Genomic DNA, 17,565 nt, shown 5'->3' with positions numbered 1-17,565 from the left:
TTTTTTTTTTTTTTTTTTTTTTTCTGCAATTCGATTTCGTTGTCCGCCTCGATCCGCGTGGATAAACGGTGGTGTTTAACATTTATCGCGTCTATTCGGATCGGGTGCAGGGATCAAAGGTTTAAAACGAATGCGTGTTTGGTAATACAGTTGGAAACATCATCAATCAAACGTTGTACCGGATGCGAGAGAGTACGAGTGAAAGAGATAGAGAGAGAGAGAGAAAAAGAGAGAGAAAGAGAGAGAGGGATGAAAGGAAATCCTAGAAAATTGCAGCCGCGATATATATGTATATTATCCGAAAAAAATTGTGAATCAAGTATACATATTCAACGGTTCATTGTTTAGAAGCGTAAGCGTTGTTTTAAATCTCGTTTTCATCGATTATTTCAAAGTATTGTCACCGAAATTGTGGGTGACGAGTTCAACGAACCGATGTATATCGATGAACATTGGCCGAAATTTATTGATACTTTCGGTATCCCATCGGATAAATGAATTTTATCTCGTTTCATTACCGCTCTTTAAAAGCGTGTGTATTATAAAATCGATTCTTCCTTTTTTTTTAAATATTAATTTTCCTTTTCGATGATTTTTTTCTTTCTTCTTTTTCTTTTTTTTTGTAATACTTGCCTATAATATAACGAAATATTGATTGAAACGTAAAAATCGTACAAGATTGTTTAAAATAATCGTCAATTTTGTGTATCAAAGAGGTTTGAAAAAATCGTTTAATTAATCACGAACTGTTTAACTTAAATTTTCCATCGAAAGCGTTTGTTTCGGAATTTTTTAATCGTAAAATTTTCAAAACGATATCGACATTCGAAAGTACAGTATCTTGGCAAAAGATTGATTAACGAATTACTTGTATATCCATATGAAGGCTGAACGTTTCAATTAATTTCAATACTCCCAACATTTTCATATCCTTGCGTTTCTTCACGCTCCTCAAAAGCCACTCGCTTCCAATTCACCTCAAGGACTTGAAGAACCCCTGTTACTTTAATACGAACATCGTAGTCTTTCGAATTCCTGAGACAAGCAACTCATTCACGAATTTTCAACGGAGAATATTTGAGGAAAAAGATCCTGATCTCAGATAAACAAGTCGAAACAAGCATGCTGGATTAAATACCTTAAATTTCACATTCAGATCCACGGATTTCAGCTTCCTCTGCCCTCCATTCGGGATAAACGGGAGTGCATTTTCGTGGCCGTCGAACGTGAAGCGAAAGAATTAATTTGAAGAGACCGATGTTGGACCCGATTAATTGACATGTTCCACGGAAAATTAATTTATCGGCGATCGTGCGCCGAGAAAATTGTCTGCGAATTCAGGTTCAGGTCGAAAGAAATTCATTGCACGTACCTCGCGTATCCCTTTTCCTCGCGGCATCCTTCCCCTCCCTTGCTTCCCAGTTCCATTTCTCGAAATTAAATGTAAATTCCTATATTATTCTTGGCAATTTCGCTTAATGTCGCGCTGTCCGTCGAATTATTTCGCCAACTTCGTACGTGGCGAGACGTGGGTTAATATCCCTCCCCCTTTCTTCGGATTTTCGCCTGGAAATTTTGTTCAATCCTTTCCAAAGAGCATTTGAGGAGCGAGAGAAATAGCGATCGATACTTTTCAACTTTTTTTTCGCGAAGAAGAGCGTCTCGTTTTTCTTGTAATATATTCTTTTGTTTAACACTTTCGTTCAACACGGCGAGACAAAGTATTATTCGAATCGAAATTTTTAAACGCGTATTTTTACGATGTTGTTCGAGCGAAATCGTACGACGACCATTTTGATTTGAGATTTATTTGCAGTAAAAGTAGACGGCCACGGAATTATTTTTCAGTTTATTATTTTTATTCCCCTGCAAGTTTGCCTGTGCAAGATTGCATTAAATAATTACGTTTTCATATCATTCCTATGTATTTTCGTTCCTTCGTTCTGAAAAATGAAGAAAATAATTTCCACCGTATTTTCATCGTACTTTCGAGCAGTTGGAAACTTGAGAAACTAACTCGGTTGGGAGGGGCATCGGTGGTTCGAAGAACGGTGATATTTCACGTGAAGTGAAACCAATAACTCGCTAAATCCTGCTTCGAAAAACTGGGTTACCACTTAAATTAAAAAGGATTATACTTTCGATTCTTGTCGCTCTGTATGAATTGTACAATTGACGAGATGTCGCATCGACGTTAGCAAATTGATTGCAGAGAATTCGCGACATGGTTTGCGAAGGTCGGCGTAAAGCGTGAAATGCCAATGCGCGTGAACATCGAAACTCGAAACGTATTAATCTGGAAGATTGTTGTTGTTGGGAGGGGAGGGAGGAACACTGTAAAGATTGAAATTAATTCGCAACTTCGAGCTGAAGAGAGTTTTGGAAATACCGATTTTCCGATCGACGAGAACACCGAGATAATTTACATTATTGTTTCAAGATCGATTGTGTGCGTTAATTACTTTCAACGAGGCCTTCATTAACGAGTAAAATAGCCAATGAATTTTAGAATTTTACGAAATTTCCTCCTATCGTCGTTCGCTGAAACAAACAAAATGAAATTTAATAATATCGTTATCCTCTGAAATTTTTATCAAGTGTCAAAATTTTTGCAAAATTATCGCCAACGAACCAATAAAAAAACTCTCGTTACCGCGTCTTCTCTTCCTCAAATTCTTTCCTAGATCCTTCTAAAATTTTTCTTTGAAGAAAAAGAAAAAGAAAAAAATCCAAATAATTTCGAAAAACAGATTCTTTCTACATTTCTACCAAATCTATAAATCGATTTTTCAAATTAACTTAATAACGCCATAAAAAAAAATATAAATATAGAGACACGTTCGCCAAAAATTTCGCAAAGATTCGAAATTATTCTACTCAATCCGAAACCAAACGAGAAACCTTTTTCCTTCGAATCCACGATACTGAGAGATCCGTCCGCGTGACGTACGTTCCTGGTCTCGCATCAGTTTTCCGCAAAAAGAATCTTCGTTCACGGATGAGCGAAATAGGTCAACGTCATCCCACCGCCTGTTTCCCCGGAACCGGTGCCAAACCGATAATTCGGCTAGCTCGTCGACAGTGGTGGAAAAATGCGAGCGCCGAGGGGACAAAGCGGGGGGTGGATCGGTCGAAAGGAATTTCCAAGAGAGAAGTCATTCCGTTTATCGCCGCGCGAACGAGCAATCGCTGGGGGGATAAAATGGTTAAGGGTGCGAATCGAGTCGTGTCGAGTGTATTGTCCGAATTTTTGAAAGGAACCTTCCTCCGCGCCCCTCTTTTCTCTCTTATTTGTTTATTCGTTCCAAACTCGTTCGAAACGAAACGAAAACGAATTCGTTTTCTTCTTTTGTTCAATTTGAAAAAAAAAAAAAAGCTAAATGACAACATCAATGCTAAATCAACGCATCCACGACGTATGTGATATATAACATTGTCGCGTTATGTATATAAAAATACCTGCTCTTTTTCTTCCTTTCCTTTTTTCTCTTTTCCCGATGTTGTTTCACGCATCTTTTCACCGTCGGTTCCAATCATTGTAGTCCAATAAGACCGAGCTTTTCAAGTTAAAGCTTCTTAACTGGGTAGCCGGTAGGAAAGTTTAACTCGAACACCGAAACTCATTAAACTCTTTATTGCTTCGCTAAGTATCGCAACAGATGTTCCAAGTTATCATTCGGAAGTTTGACTTACTGTACGCAGTTGAATTATCGTTACCTCTGTTTCTCTCCATCCCATCCCATTTTCGAAACTTCTCCCTTTGTTCCAACGAGGCTCTTCTCTCTTTCTTTTTTTTTTTTTTCCCTCCCCCCGATGCGCAAACTCTGGAAAAAAAAATATCGGATAAATCCTTACGATGGTATTTATATATACCGGCACACCGATATACACCGTATCGGGGGAAATAAAAATTTCAAATCGAAAAAAAAAAAAAAAATTCGCAAAAATCGCGTGCATCGGCGTTAAATATTTTTAAACGGAATAAAAATATTCTGCTCGCGTCAACGACGCGTTCGTTAATAGTGGCGACGATATTTTCAGACGTGGATATAGGTATATGGAGAAGAATATATATATATATATATAATAAAAAAATCAAAAAAAAAAAAAAAAAAGAAAAATCGAGCGAGAAATTCTCGGGAAAGCATCGGCTCCAATTAAATGGCAATGAATCCGAATTCGGGCGCGTTCGCTGATCAAATAATCGAACGATTTATTCCCCTACGGCGGGCTGTTCTATTTTGCATATCGCGGGGGAGGGAGGGGCGAGATATCGGTATCAATCGATACCGGCCCATTGAAATAGTATTTACGGATGAGCGGGATCGTAAGAACGAGCGGGACAGCTCGTGGCTGCTCGGTCAAAAGTGTCTTTCGCAGGGGAGGGGGGTTGAAGTGGCTTCGTCCCCTTTGAAGCGGCCCGCCACGCTCGTTCCTTGCGCCTCTGCCGGCTTTTCAACGCCGGAACGAGCCCCTGTATTCGTTTACACGCGTTTACAAGCGGATTTGAGCGGAGCGTGGAGAATTCGAGTCCCCCAGTCTGGGTCAAGAACGGTCGTTTCGAAGCGATACCTTCGCGTTTCTCGCCATTTTCTCGCCGTTTTTCGAAGTCGTTGAAAACTCATTATTTCAATCCGTTTATCCGTCGTATTGAAATGAAATTCGAGGAAATTGGAGGAAATCTCGTCGATTAGGATCGACGAACGAAGTCAGGAAGATGGAAATGTCGTTTTTAAATTGGAATAGAAAAGAAAGAAATGAAAAATTATTGGCGGTAGATTTTACACGATTCGAATCTAATTAGGAGGAAATACTTGGTGATCGTGAGGCAAACCGCGAGGCAAACAAACATAACCAGCCTTGTCTCGATTACAGGCTTTCTAAACGCTAACACGGATTCGCACTTACGCTCGCCGGCGAATTACGGTCTGATGGATCAAATCGCGGCGCTCCATTGGGTGCAGGAGAACATCGGCAACTTCGGCGGCGATCCTAGGAACGTGACGTTGATTGGACACGGTACAGGGGCGGCCTGCGTTAATTTCTTGATGACCAGCCACGCGGTGCCAGACGGTGAGTACTTTTCTCCTCCTCCCCCTTCTTCTTCTTCTTTTTCAATTAAGAGCAAAACGAGAAAGAAAAAAAGATTTACCCAAGCTTTTCGTTCGATGGACGATGGTGTAAAATTAAAGTGTTCTAAAATCCGAAGAGAAACACGTGTTTCTCGTATACGCGGAAGGATTCCAAGCATTTCGGATGATAAATTTTAAAAACGACGCGATTTATCAAAATGCGCAATTCATAATAATATTTGTGAATCGTATCCCGTTTATAAATCGGTTAAATTTCTCTACACGTATTCCATCCGAATCCACGCGGCCCGTATTTTCGAAAGGAGAGTAAACACATATCCGACCAGATTTCGATCCACTGCCGGTTGCGAAAGAGAGGCGAGGGGGGGACGTGTTTGGCGAACGTTTCGAACGAGAGATATCGAAGGCGAGGGTGGTTTATTTGAATATTAAAAGCACGAGTTTAGCGATACACGGTGGAAAAGATAGGGGGATCAAAAGAGAGGTTTCTTCGGCCAGCCAGAGAAAATCGCGTCTCTTTAATCGAATCACGGGGTAATTCACCCCGCTTGGAGCGTGTCTGGGGTGGCGGCGTGTGTTTTACCCGCCCGACCGTTAGGAATAATTAGCGTCGGACCACGGACTAACCTTTTTAACAACCACGTCTAGAAATGGAACCGATGGAATATCCAAGATTAAAGCGTTAGACGTAAACGAAGGGGTGAATGGGGCACGGGCCAAGCCGTATAAAAAAAAAAAAAGGCAGCTTCCGGCGAAAGCTTCGTTTCAAGCGGCGCGCCAATCCTTTCCTCCTAGTCTGCTCGAATTCGCCGATAAAGGGCCACCCCTACGATAGTAGTATCTACGACACTTTGTAACCGGGAAAATCGCTTTGGAGATCGTTCTCATGTTTTTTATCAGCTTCTTTCACTGTGAAAGAAACCTTTCTACGCGAAGCGAGAGGAAGATGTTGCTATAAAATGTTACGATCGTGTCATCCTCGGATAATCCTCTCGCTCCCGCTATAGTTCAATTTTATATCGTAAGATAGTTTGACTTTCCGCGAGGAAAGTGATGACAACTGGAAAATTTAAATTCATTTTCCAATGATAACCGATTCGAATCGACACGTTTAAACATCTTACTTTCGATTCGAGCTCAATTCGAAGTATCGTTTTGTACTTAACTTCGCTCTGCTAGGGACTTCTTCTCTCTCGTCCTACAGTCTTCCCTTCCATTTCTCTTCTCACGAGGCTGAAAAACGTGAATCGATGAAAATTATTAACATTCTCGAATTTTAACAATCTTGCTTTCTGACAATTCGCAAATAATATCTTTTATTTTCTATTGAAAAATAAAAATAGCTAAAAATTCTTTGTCAACGAGATATAAAAATTGGGACAATTATAATTTCAATCCCAATTCCTGCAAGGAATCTTCGATTTACGCGATCGAATAAATTTTTTCGAAGCTCGAGTAATATCGATCGAGGAATTAAAAATTAAAACCCTTTCGAAAATGATTTCTCGGGTCCTTGGTTGGTCGCGTTGGAGCGGAAGGAAGGGTGTTTCAACGCGTGGAAGACAAATCGATCCTTGGAGGGTGAGGGAAAAACAACGAAGTAATCTGGTCAGAGGGTTCCAAGCTTATCGCTAACCCGACCGAACGATAATTCCCTACAGTTGGAAACTGCCAATGGGGGTTAAAGCAGTTGATTCTATCCCTAATTGATCACGTCTCGCAAACTATCCTCCCAACGCTTGTCGCCAATTTCGGATGGAATTAACTTTAATATGCGCATACAAATACATACACGACGAAGAATACCTGAAGAAAATTGGATGACATGGCTATAAGAGGAAACTTCTATCGGAACTTCGAGTTGCGGAAGGGTACGAAAATCTTCTATCCTTTAATCATTCTTTAATCAAAGGAATCTCAATAATTCCTCGAAACGAATCTTCAAAAATTTTATTTACAAATTTCCTAATTTTCACACGAGGCAAATTTATCAACAGAATAAACCTTTCAAAAAAAATCCAATACCTATCACGAAAATCATTATTTTCCCACGAAATGTCAACTTTTTTCTCTCTCTTCTCCTTCCTTCCCTCCCTCCCTCCCTCCTTTCCAGATATTTTACATCCTCTCGACGATCAACAGGATTTTACACGCCGTCACCCAACGAATTTCACCCCGTTCCCGTGACGATAATCCTTTCGCGGAGTCGTGAAAAAGAGGGGGAGGGCAACAACAAGCGGGTTTTATTTAGGGGCGGCGTGACGCGCCGCGGGAGGGGAAGGAGAGGGTACAAGTTGCGCCGTCGGAGCAACGGCGGTTGTCGAGAGGCATTACGAGAGGGGAAAGGCTCGTTTAATGAGTCCACGACCAGCAAATGCCACGCAACGCCGCTATTTGTGACGTAAAATGCGCCGTGTAATTTGCGCTGATGGCATCACCACCACCGAGTTCCCGCCCGAACGATGAATGACGGCAATTCCGTTCAGGAGGGTGGTTCGCGTTCGCTTTAATGGGGAAAAATCGGGACCTCGTATGTGTATCCTCCTGTATCCTCCTCCTTTCCCTCCTCGCCATCCTTCCTTTCTCCCTCTCCTCCTCTTCCCCCCCGAGATTCCCTCCCGATTATAAAATAATGCCACGCATATCCGTTCACCCGTGTACAAATTTGTTTGCACTAGAAATCCCATCGATCAATTGTAAAAGTACGAGGTTCTTGAAGCACTATCTGTTTTTGTAATAACCAATCGATTGATGATGTTTTTTTCTCTTTCTTCTCGTGGCTAAAATATTACTTTTGTTTTCTTCGATTTAATCGTATTACGAATGATTATAAACTTGTTTTCGCAATTTTTCATACGCGATAGGTAATTACAAATACGTAAGAAATAATTTTTTATATTTGCAAATCTTTTTTCGACTCACGGATGGATTTCAGAAATAATCCATAATCCAGGAAATCGTTGTAATATTTTCACGATGTTTTTCGCTGTCACAGTGGGAGAAATTAAACGGATTACTTGGTGCGCGGAAAAGCAGGGACAAAAAAATTGATCGTTTTAATTAATAAAAAGAAAAAAAAAATCCGCGTGTATCGCGAAAGGTTATGCATTTCTTTTTTTTTTTTTTTTTTTTAATTACCCGAGAGGGGTGTCTGGAACGCGTGCTCTAACGAATCTAACAGAAGCTTATCAGGGGTTGGCTAGGTTTTATAACGTTTTCCTTGTGATTTATACGCTGCAACAACGAGCGCACGAGTGTTTAATCTTAACGCGCCGTCTGTCATACGCGTACAACAAAACTCTCCCTCCCCGAAGTGTTACTTTAAAAAGCTCACGCGTGATTCTAGTAAATCAATTGTTCCTGTTCAACGATCCGTAACTACGTCTCGTGAATAGTGTTAAGAAAAGTGGTTTGCCGACATGCAACACCTAATTTCAATTTTTTTTATTACCACTTTTCGAGAGATAGAGAAATATAACGAGTAAAATTAATTTATATAAAGTTTAATGTACTAAAACGTTAATAATCTTTCAGCTAGCTCCGATCTGAACGAATTCGTCGAAAGATCGATCGGGAAAAAATCGGTTGGAAAAAAATATGGGAGGAACTCGGCCGTAATAACTTAAATGTCAAGGAGAAAACGTTAAAATTATCACGGGCGATCGACTCGGAAATCGGATCGCTGCCTCCTTTAATCGGTCATTCCCTGATGGGTTCTAATCCATTCAGTTTAACCTATGCAGGGAACCGGCACCGAAATGGATAATGTCCGCGGTTACGAACTCTCTATCAAGTGGCAGACCAAACAGAATCGGTATCAACTGTTATCTACCAAAGGGTAGATTGCAGCCTCTATATAAATACTTCGACCCTGCCTGGGAATGTGCCAGAATGCTTCGCCACGAATTTCAAATTGCGCGATCATCGATTCGAAGCTCGAGAAAAGGGGATTCATGCTAAAGATTCTTTTCTTATTTTTAAAATATATATACATCGTGCTAAAGGATATGCAAATTAATCTAATTTTGCAGACGTTTCGTGATTTTTGACTTATACATTGATAGAGTTCCCCTTTTTTATTGGGCTGTTCGGAAAGTAATTTCGTTTTTTTACACGAGTGTCGCTAGTTGTTTATCCAGCTAACTTTATTCTAAACCGTATAGTTATTATATATTTTGAGAATTGGCGTTTTATGGTTTATTTATAAGAAAAACATTCGTTTGATTTTGCGCGATTGTGTTTTTCGTGCGTGATAATAAAGATGCAAAACCAAAAGAAACATTTTCAGCATACTTTTTTACTTTTTTATTATCAAAAAGATAAGAATGTTGGCAAAAAAAAAGTTACGCCAAGTCTACGGAGAAGGTATATTAACGGTACGTTAATGACGAAATTGGTTTTCAAAATTTCATTCTGACAATTTCGACATTAAAATGCGCCACGTTCTGACCAGTCAAAGCTGATGAGGACAAAACAAACTGATCGACGAATAACAATTCGAGAAATTGCTACGAGATTGAATTTGTCGAATTCGACTGTTCATGAACGCGTGATCGAATACGTTGCATCGTGCTTGTCAAAAGAATACCAAACTAACGTATTTTTGTAAATTTTTTAGATTTTATAATTCTTCTTACGTTGAATTGTGCTTGTCGTATCGAAAATATATTGTATATTAATTTGTAATTCGTACAAACTTGTTAAGAAAATTATTCGTCCGATCTTTCGTTCTTTCGATCAATATTGCAAGTAACGAGCAGATATTCAGAGGATATTTACAAAGGCCATTTTAAAAAGCCGATTTTACAATTTAACTTCTTCTCTTTTTGATATATAATATAATATAACGCATCGAAGAAGAAAGTATAATCGAGAGTTTTAAAAGTTGATGCGATAAATCAATGGGCATTTTTCAAAAGAGACCAATAACCTTCGCGGTTTCGCGTTTATGGAATGTATGATATCAACAAAGTTGGACCAATTAATTTGGTCGTCGGTCCAATTAATTTTGCCGCTAATCGCGGGGAAGGTAGAAATATCGGTTTGTATTGTTGGATATTGTAGTTCGGTTCTATATTATGTGTTCGAAGCAAACAGCTACCGGAAATGAGGGATGAAAAATGGGCCGATCTCCGTGAAATTCTCTTATAACTATTTCCAGGTTATTTCCAGTTTTATCGGTGCTCTTTGTTTCCACATTTTCGAGAGAAAAAAAAAAGGGAGGGGGGAAATCCTTTAAATGATCGCTCGTTGTTTATCGCTTCGAAACGGGATAATCGGCAAATTAGGAATATACACGGATGTCAGGCAAAATTCGACACTACAAATCATCCGTTAAATCATCCAACCGCCCTGATTAATCCTTTGGGCTCCATTCGTCTTACTAATAAACTGTCTACGATGCCATTTCAGTTTGAATCTACAGGTACAGCGCGAGGTATTTCGCTTATGTTGCGGAACGTGTCTACGTAATCCTTCGCAAATTGCCATCCGCAAAAATGCCATTCGAAAACAAATAAACGATTTATTTATCTGAAAAAATAAATAGCTTCTCTGTCGTTTGGATATTATTCCATCCACAAGACATGTATAATATGTTTTAAAATTTCAGAGAATCGCTCTCCCAATTATTTCTCCTTAGAAAATAATTCGTCTTTGACTAATTTGACCCATTTTCATCACGTCTCTTCTTCCAGATTTCGTCCAGTGAACGTTAAACGTTTCCATCTTGACAGCTTACATGGGCAAATCTTCATCCGGATATGTTTCTCGACGAACAAGAGATATATATATATATAGAGTGAAAAACGTAGGAAGAGAAGAATGGCGAATAAAAGCGCGGATGAAATCGGTTGGCTAACGAGGTCGTTTCGCGTTTCGCGCGCTTCTGACCGTGAGAGGGGAAAGAATCTGTGGCGCATCGTCGGCAACGAGACGATTTCTTTCTTGGTCGAGTGCCGACTCGAGAGGAGAGAGCGGCCAACGAGCGTATTCAATAAAACATGAGTGCCGCGCAATCGATGTTATCGGCCCAGTTTCGTTTCCCTCGATTAACCCTTAGCCTGGAAAATCGGTTGTCACGTTGCACAAGCTAATCGTCGCTTCTGAATCTCAATTGATATCGATCATCTTCTTCGTCTATCTATTTTCGTCTCTAAGAGTATCCACGTAGAAATAAGAAAAATCTATATTAAATCCAAGATTTTTGTGAATAATCCATTTTACAGTTGATAATATCGATTCCAAATCTTCTTCCATTCGGCTATTGAATAAATATTAATCATAAGAGAAATTTTGCAAAATATGAAATCACGATTATTCTCGCTTCCTCCTACATTTACGTACAACGGATAATTAAAGGAAAAATCTAAAAAATCCGTTTAAATTCGTTCGTTCTCTTCCTCCTAATCGCCATGACGCATCTTCGCAAGGCATCAAATAGCAAAGGTTGGAAAACTTGGTTCGAGAATGGGAACCGTTATCGGCAAGCAGAGGTGGAATAAAAGGATGTGGGGAGAAGAGAGGGCATGGAACACGAGATAACGTGGACTTAACGAGGCGCATCGTTGGAAAAAGTTGTTCTCACGACGCCCGCGGCCACTTTTCGGTACGAAAGGGCGAAAGGCGAGAGGACGGAAGATGCGGAGGACGGATCGATATCGGTGTTCGACTGCCCATTACCATGATACCGTCGAATGATGTACAGTCACCGGTGAACCGTGCACGAGCCTATGCACGCGTGGAACGCCGCATCTATTACCATCAATCTGGCAACTCGAGGTCTTCAAAGGTGGCACGCTAATGAGAATCGCTGTCGGAAGGGAACCAGTATCGATTTAATTGATTCTTCTTCCAGCCCCGAGTCTCCTCCTCGGAATACTGTTTCGATTCGAGCCGACACGAGGAAGGAGAAAGTTTAATTCTTTGGGCGTTTTCATCGAATGAAAAGTGTCGAGTTTTGGAGACAAATTTTTAAAAAAAAAAAACGAATATTCGAGCAACTGGAATTATACCGAGTTATATCGAGACGAATATGAATTATTTAAAATCGCTTTCTATCCGCTCACTCTTTATTCATGCGGCACCGATTTGCCATTTTTTCCCTTTCTCTCTCTCTCTCTCTCTTTTTTCTACAAGTAAAATAAACTTTTCATCGTTAGTCAACCACAAATAACTCGACGCCTGTTTGTAACTGTTTTGCATATTCTAGCCCGTGACTAATAAATCTCCCCATTTCGTTACCCCGGCTATCGATTAATTCAACAAGCTTTGCAATTATCGTGCTTCCTTCGTCGATACGTAATTTTAGAATCGTTTCCACCGAACAAATTTTTTTTCTTTCCTTTTTTTTTATTTTTTTTTAAATTCACAAATTGATGAACGGTGTCGCGAACCTTCCCTTCCCTCCCCTCTCCTACGATGTTACATCATCGTCCGGAAAATAAATTGGTTATCGAGGATTCTCGCTGTGGCCGTGAATCGCGGCACCGGTTAATAGGCGGACGAAGTCGATAGGAAATGCAACTGGAAAATGCACTTTTCCGGAAAGATGGACGGAAATGAAATCGAAACGAAACGAGAATCCCTCCGATGCTTATACCACGTCCGTTTGATATCGGAGTGAAATCGAGCGCGATATGATCGAGAGAGAGAGAAACTTTCGAATTTTTCCTCCAAAGTTTTCCTTCATCGCAGGATAAAAAAGGACGAGGGATGAGACGTGGAACGATTAATAGGATGCAGGACCGCGAAATATTCGCGCTCAAGATTGTATTTATAATGGCGGGAAAAGAGGGAAAACTCGTTCGAGTGGCCGATTAATTTAAATATCGACCGTGGCAAAGATTCGTAGGGGAGAGAGACAAAGAGGAGAGTAAGCCGCTTCCGAGTTATGAATATTACCAGGGAACGTAAGCTTCCACTTGCTCCAACTCCCTCATCCCCCCCTCCTCCTCCATCCCCTTGATCCTCTTCTTCTTGTTTTCCTCCTCCTGCGGGAAAGGCATTGTCGTCTTCTCGAAACGCGACGATGCTGACAACTGCCACGGTTGATAAGTTAATGAGCTTGGCCCGGGAACGAACGAACGCCGAGAAGGAACGGCGCAAACCGCGTTCAACGGTTTCTCAAATATTTGCCACGAGCTCGAACGAAATTAATACCTGTCGGATTTGTCGTATTTTTATAACGTATATAAACATATATATTGTACAATATTTATATACGCGGCGATTCGTTAATTTAGCCACGTAACATAAATATAGAATTTTGAACAAAGAATATTGAAAAATATATTTGTGTGCAAAGATACGATATTTTTCGCGAGTCACGATCCCCAAAAAAATCCGCGATTATTTTTAAATTGAAAAATTGAAAATAAGTGGAAAATCAGAATCGAGATGAGATTTTTCGTATTTTCGTTATTTTTTCCGAGTTCAACGTTTCCCATTTTTATTCGGGAAGGGATGGAAAAGGGAAGGGGAATGTTTCGAAGAAAGGGGAACAATTCGAAGTATGCGTGATAATGGCACGCGTTACCACGTCGACCCTCGCCTTTTTCCCGACCCGTATAGGTTATCAAGATAATGTACGTCACAGAAATTGGTTATGAAATGTCGCGGCAATCTTTTCTCCCGTATTCGACACCGTGCGCACCCTTTTGAACAACGAATAAAAACAATGCGTCGATTTATACGTCGAGCTTAACGGTATTGCCACAGCGGATGTGATGAAATATTCTGAAAGAATGTCGCAAGATCGATTTTCACGCTTGATGAAAAGAACGAATAGTAATACGTCTCGTTCGAAAAAAATAAAAATAAATAAAAAAAAAATTTGAAAAATAAAATTGATAACGCGAGGATTCGATCAAAGTGACGCCTCTATAACTCTTCCTCTAATAAATATTCAAATTTCGAGGGGCAAACAAGCTTAAGACTATAAGCTGTAATCTCTTCTAGCCCTGATAACGATTTTGTTAAGTTTACCGTGCAAGTGGGGTACCGGAGGCAGCCGTTGGCGAGGCACGATTCGTTTATTAACCGTAATATAGGGGATGAGGGCGAGTTATGAAGCCGAGGCAAGTTTTAAATTCGAGAGGTGCATGTCTCAAAGTATGGCAGACTTTGATGAACGTTAGGGTACGCCATCTTGCTTGCTGTCGAACCGGAAGTATGCATATTAATGGTCGAGTTGACAGATTAATTTTCCCGTGAGTGGATATCGAGCAATCACGTTGCATAATAACACTTCACCGAGTTATCTCTGCTCCCATGTGGTTAAACAGAAACTGCCAAGAAGATCATCTTTTTTCATGAAAAATTATCGAGTAACTTTTTTTTTCCACTCGTGTGAAAAAAGTGAATTTTTTTCTTTTTTATCGCATCTCGAAAAAATTTCGAAACATTTATTTCATCTCGAACGAGAAGAAGAGACGCTGAGACGCTCTTTAGAAAGATTAAACGTATCGATTAATAACCGATAATGAAGCATCTCGTGGATATATACATATACATATACGTGTTCGATAACTTTGGATCACGTTGCGTGTACAGAAATACACTTATTGTTGATTGGGGAAACTGTCATTCACCGAGTATTTCGTGTGACTGACATGTACTGACAAGGTAAAGGGATACACTGAAATCGGCTGAATGTGAACGTTTGTGCCAGTCTCTGCTAATGGATCGACGCACTTCGAGAGAGATGATAAGTATCGTCCTATTCGTGCAAGAGTCTCGTATGTGTATCGACAGCCTTCATCCCTACACGAGTCGTTCTCTTAGACGTGTGCCATTGACGATTATCCTCTTATCTTCGGCTCATCGAGATTAAACTAGCGTAGCTTGCAAATACCCGTTTCGCCTACATTCCACAATCAGGCCATTCAATTTTAGCTCCATAACCATCGAGGCGTAACAAATATCGGGGTTAAATTTTCATCGAATCATTTCAGTTCAAGGGGATCGAAGGAATCGAAACCCTTCAAGACTTTTAACTCGATTGAAATATATTTTTTCTCTTCTTTTCTTTCCCTTTCTTTTCTTTCTCGTAACATTCTTTCGCAAAAAGTCGCGAGAATTTCAGTTGACACAACACGAAGACGAAGCGGAGGGTTTTAGGTGAATAAAGCTCGTCCAACTTCATCAAAGTTTTACGAGATGAAACACGAGTTCCATATCCAGTTTCCAGCCGCGCAGAATCCTATTCAAGCTGGTCGGTTGCCCGGAGCACGGAATGATTTAGAATTTATATGTGTAGGAATTACGGATAAAATGGCGTATTAGCGAGTAAAGTAAGAATTATCTAACTTGGACGAGAAAGGGAGGTATCAAGAAGTCGGCCATTGCTCCACTCATTCCTCCGATCCTCCTCTTAAATTATCCCTTTTCTCTTTTTCTTTTTTTTTTTTTTCTTCGTTTCCTCGGTGCACGATCAATCTTTCGAAACGAAACACAAAGAAATCGGAGGAGAAATCCGTATAGCTATAAGGAGGAGTTCGCGAATTCATCAAAGTATCCAAGCAAAATCTCTCAAGTCCTGGCCAACCCTTTGGTCCCCTGGATATGAAGATTAACGACTCCCAAGTTGCCGATTAAACACAGCCGGCCGATTTTCGAGGGAGGGGGGAGAAAGCCGCTTTTGTCTAACCGCGACGAAACAACGTTATCTCGATGCTTTAACGAAGCCAGCCGCAACCGTGATAACACCAGCGGTTGCTTGAAAACACGTATCGAAACCTTGCTCTCTCTCTCTCTCTCTCTCTCTCTCTTTCTCTCTCTCTTACTCTCTCACTCGAAACGACGCAGCATCATTGGATCCATACCGAGATAATGATGTATCCCTCGCTAACCGTCGCGATAAAGTAACCCGACGAAAGCTCGGGCTTTGCCGATACGAAGATTAACGAGGCCCCAGGATTTAAGCAAGTTTCCGCGAGGAATCCTGTTTTATGGATATCAAGCCTGATAAAATCGCGGCATCGCCTTCGGGGAAATGTGCATGTCGCGTGTCCCGCTCAGACACACACAGTTTTCCGGAGAGAGTTGAAACGGGATTTCGAAATTTTCTTTTTTTCTTTTTCTTTTTTCTTATTTTTTGGAATCTCTCCCTTTTTATTTTCGCGCTGATGATTTATGGCACGGAGAAGGATAAAGCTGTTTGGCAAACATTTGGGGCTAAGCATTTTCTCTCTCTCACTCTCTCTCTCTCTCTCTCTCTCTTCTCCGTCATTTAGAATCCTGTCTTTAAACTGCTACACGCGCTGCTTTCATGCCAAGTAACTCGAATCAATTCGTGGTAACGATGAAGATGAAGTCTGTCTTGGGTCGGTTGGATCGCTTGATTTTCTTTTTTTTTTTTCCGCGATAATAAACTTACGGGATACGTGAATATTTTTAGGATTTTTTATGCGATGCATGTCGCGTGTTTCATAGAAGAATCGCGTTGAAATACTTTAAAATCGTTATTTGAAAGATACATTAAAAAACGCGTAATCTCGAACTATACAATAATCATTATTATGCTTTAACTTTTATCTAATTAATTTCTCTACACATCTCTAAATAATAATCAAGATATTCAAAATTTTATTTTTCCAACGAATAAGTTATTCTTAACCTATTTCTCGTTATTCCTCTTGATTCTTCTCCATCATCCATCTTCCCCGTTCGAAAAATATAATCCTCCGATTATTATACGATTACGTTCAAAATTACACACGTATATTGACTCACGAAGGATGAGTAAACGTTTATTATCCGGTCATTGCTTTTTTTTTTCATTGTTGCAGGTCTGTTGTTTCATCGCAGCGTTCTAATGTCTGGGAGCGCGCTTTCACCGTGGGCGCTCGTGAGAGGAGCCGCAAATTACGCTCTGCAAGTTGCCAAACATCTAAATTGCTCGTGGGTGAGTATTGCCCGGAGTGCATTACATTAAGGTCCCCGGTTCGACGACAACTCCGAAGCAAATAAACCCCCGTCAGACATTCCCCGTGAGAGAAACAATTCTCCCTTCCCCTTTCTCTCTCTCTCTCTCTCTCTCTCTCTCTCTCTCTTTCTCTCTCTCTCTTTCTCTCTATCGTTTTTTTCCTTTCTACGTTACACGCGACGAGCAACCACGTTGTTTTTGAGGCTTTTAAAAAATCCTTTCGTTATGGAAGTAGGTTACCTCGGGAGAAATTATTATTTTAAAAGGAGATAACGTGGGATAAAGGCGAGAGAGAGAGAGAGAAAGAGACAGATCGAACAAATATTTTTCGGATGACTGAATAACTATTTATCGAATACGTCAATCCTGCGTTTTATTTTTTTTTTTTTTCCTTTTTTTTTATATAACCGGACGTGCGCATGAATTTTATACGTATTATATTTCCGTGAAATTTTTGACGAAAATCAATATTTAAACTTCAAAAGTTAACATCTGTGTAGGGATTTACGCGAGATAATGTTACAACAAATGATCCCGATACGCTCG

The 17,565-nt window shown here is 40.2% G+C and overlaps 1 protein-coding gene and 1 long non-coding RNA gene across 4 annotated transcripts in view; one reads left to right on the top strand and one right to left on the bottom strand.

The window, feature by feature from the left end:
• The window catches only part of LOC102675213 (neuroligin-1), a 254,115-nt gene that overhangs the window by 215,152 nt on the left and 21,398 nt on the right, over positions 1 to 17,565 (top strand). Inside the window, exons 4-5 of one of the 2 annotated variants that reach the window (XM_006610067.2) lie at positions 4,876 to 5,073; positions 16,883 to 16,998. In XM_006610067.2, the coding sequence (XP_006610130.1) occupies positions 4,876 to 5,073; positions 16,883 to 16,998 (314 nt within the window). The remainder of the gene's footprint in view (positions 1 to 4,875; positions 5,074 to 16,882; positions 16,999 to 17,565) is intronic. The other variant, XM_031515378.1, reaches the window with a different exon arrangement.
• Positions 2,838 to 17,565, bottom strand: part of LOC116186868 — a 17,489-nt gene continuing 2,761 nt past the window's right edge. Inside the window, exons 2-4 of one of the 2 annotated variants that reach the window (XR_004151919.1) lie at positions 4,909 to 5,106; positions 3,460 to 3,824; positions 2,838 to 3,376 (exon numbers count right to left, since the gene is read on the bottom strand). This is a non-coding gene — a long non-coding RNA (uncharacterized LOC116186868). Of the gene's footprint in view, positions 3,377 to 3,459; positions 3,825 to 4,908; positions 5,110 to 17,565 lie in introns of both variants that reach the window. The other variant, XR_004151918.1, reaches the window with a different exon arrangement.

The sequence above is a fragment of the Apis dorsata genome, unplaced genomic scaffold (assembly GCF_000469605.1).
Source record: "Apis dorsata unplaced genomic scaffold, Apis dorsata 1.3 scaffold_68, whole genome shotgun sequence".
Lineage (NCBI taxonomy): Eukaryota > Metazoa > Arthropoda > Insecta > Hymenoptera > Apidae > Apis > Apis dorsata.
The sequence above is the reverse complement of the archived record's forward strand: the minus strand, read 5'-3'. Positions and strand labels throughout refer to the sequence as shown.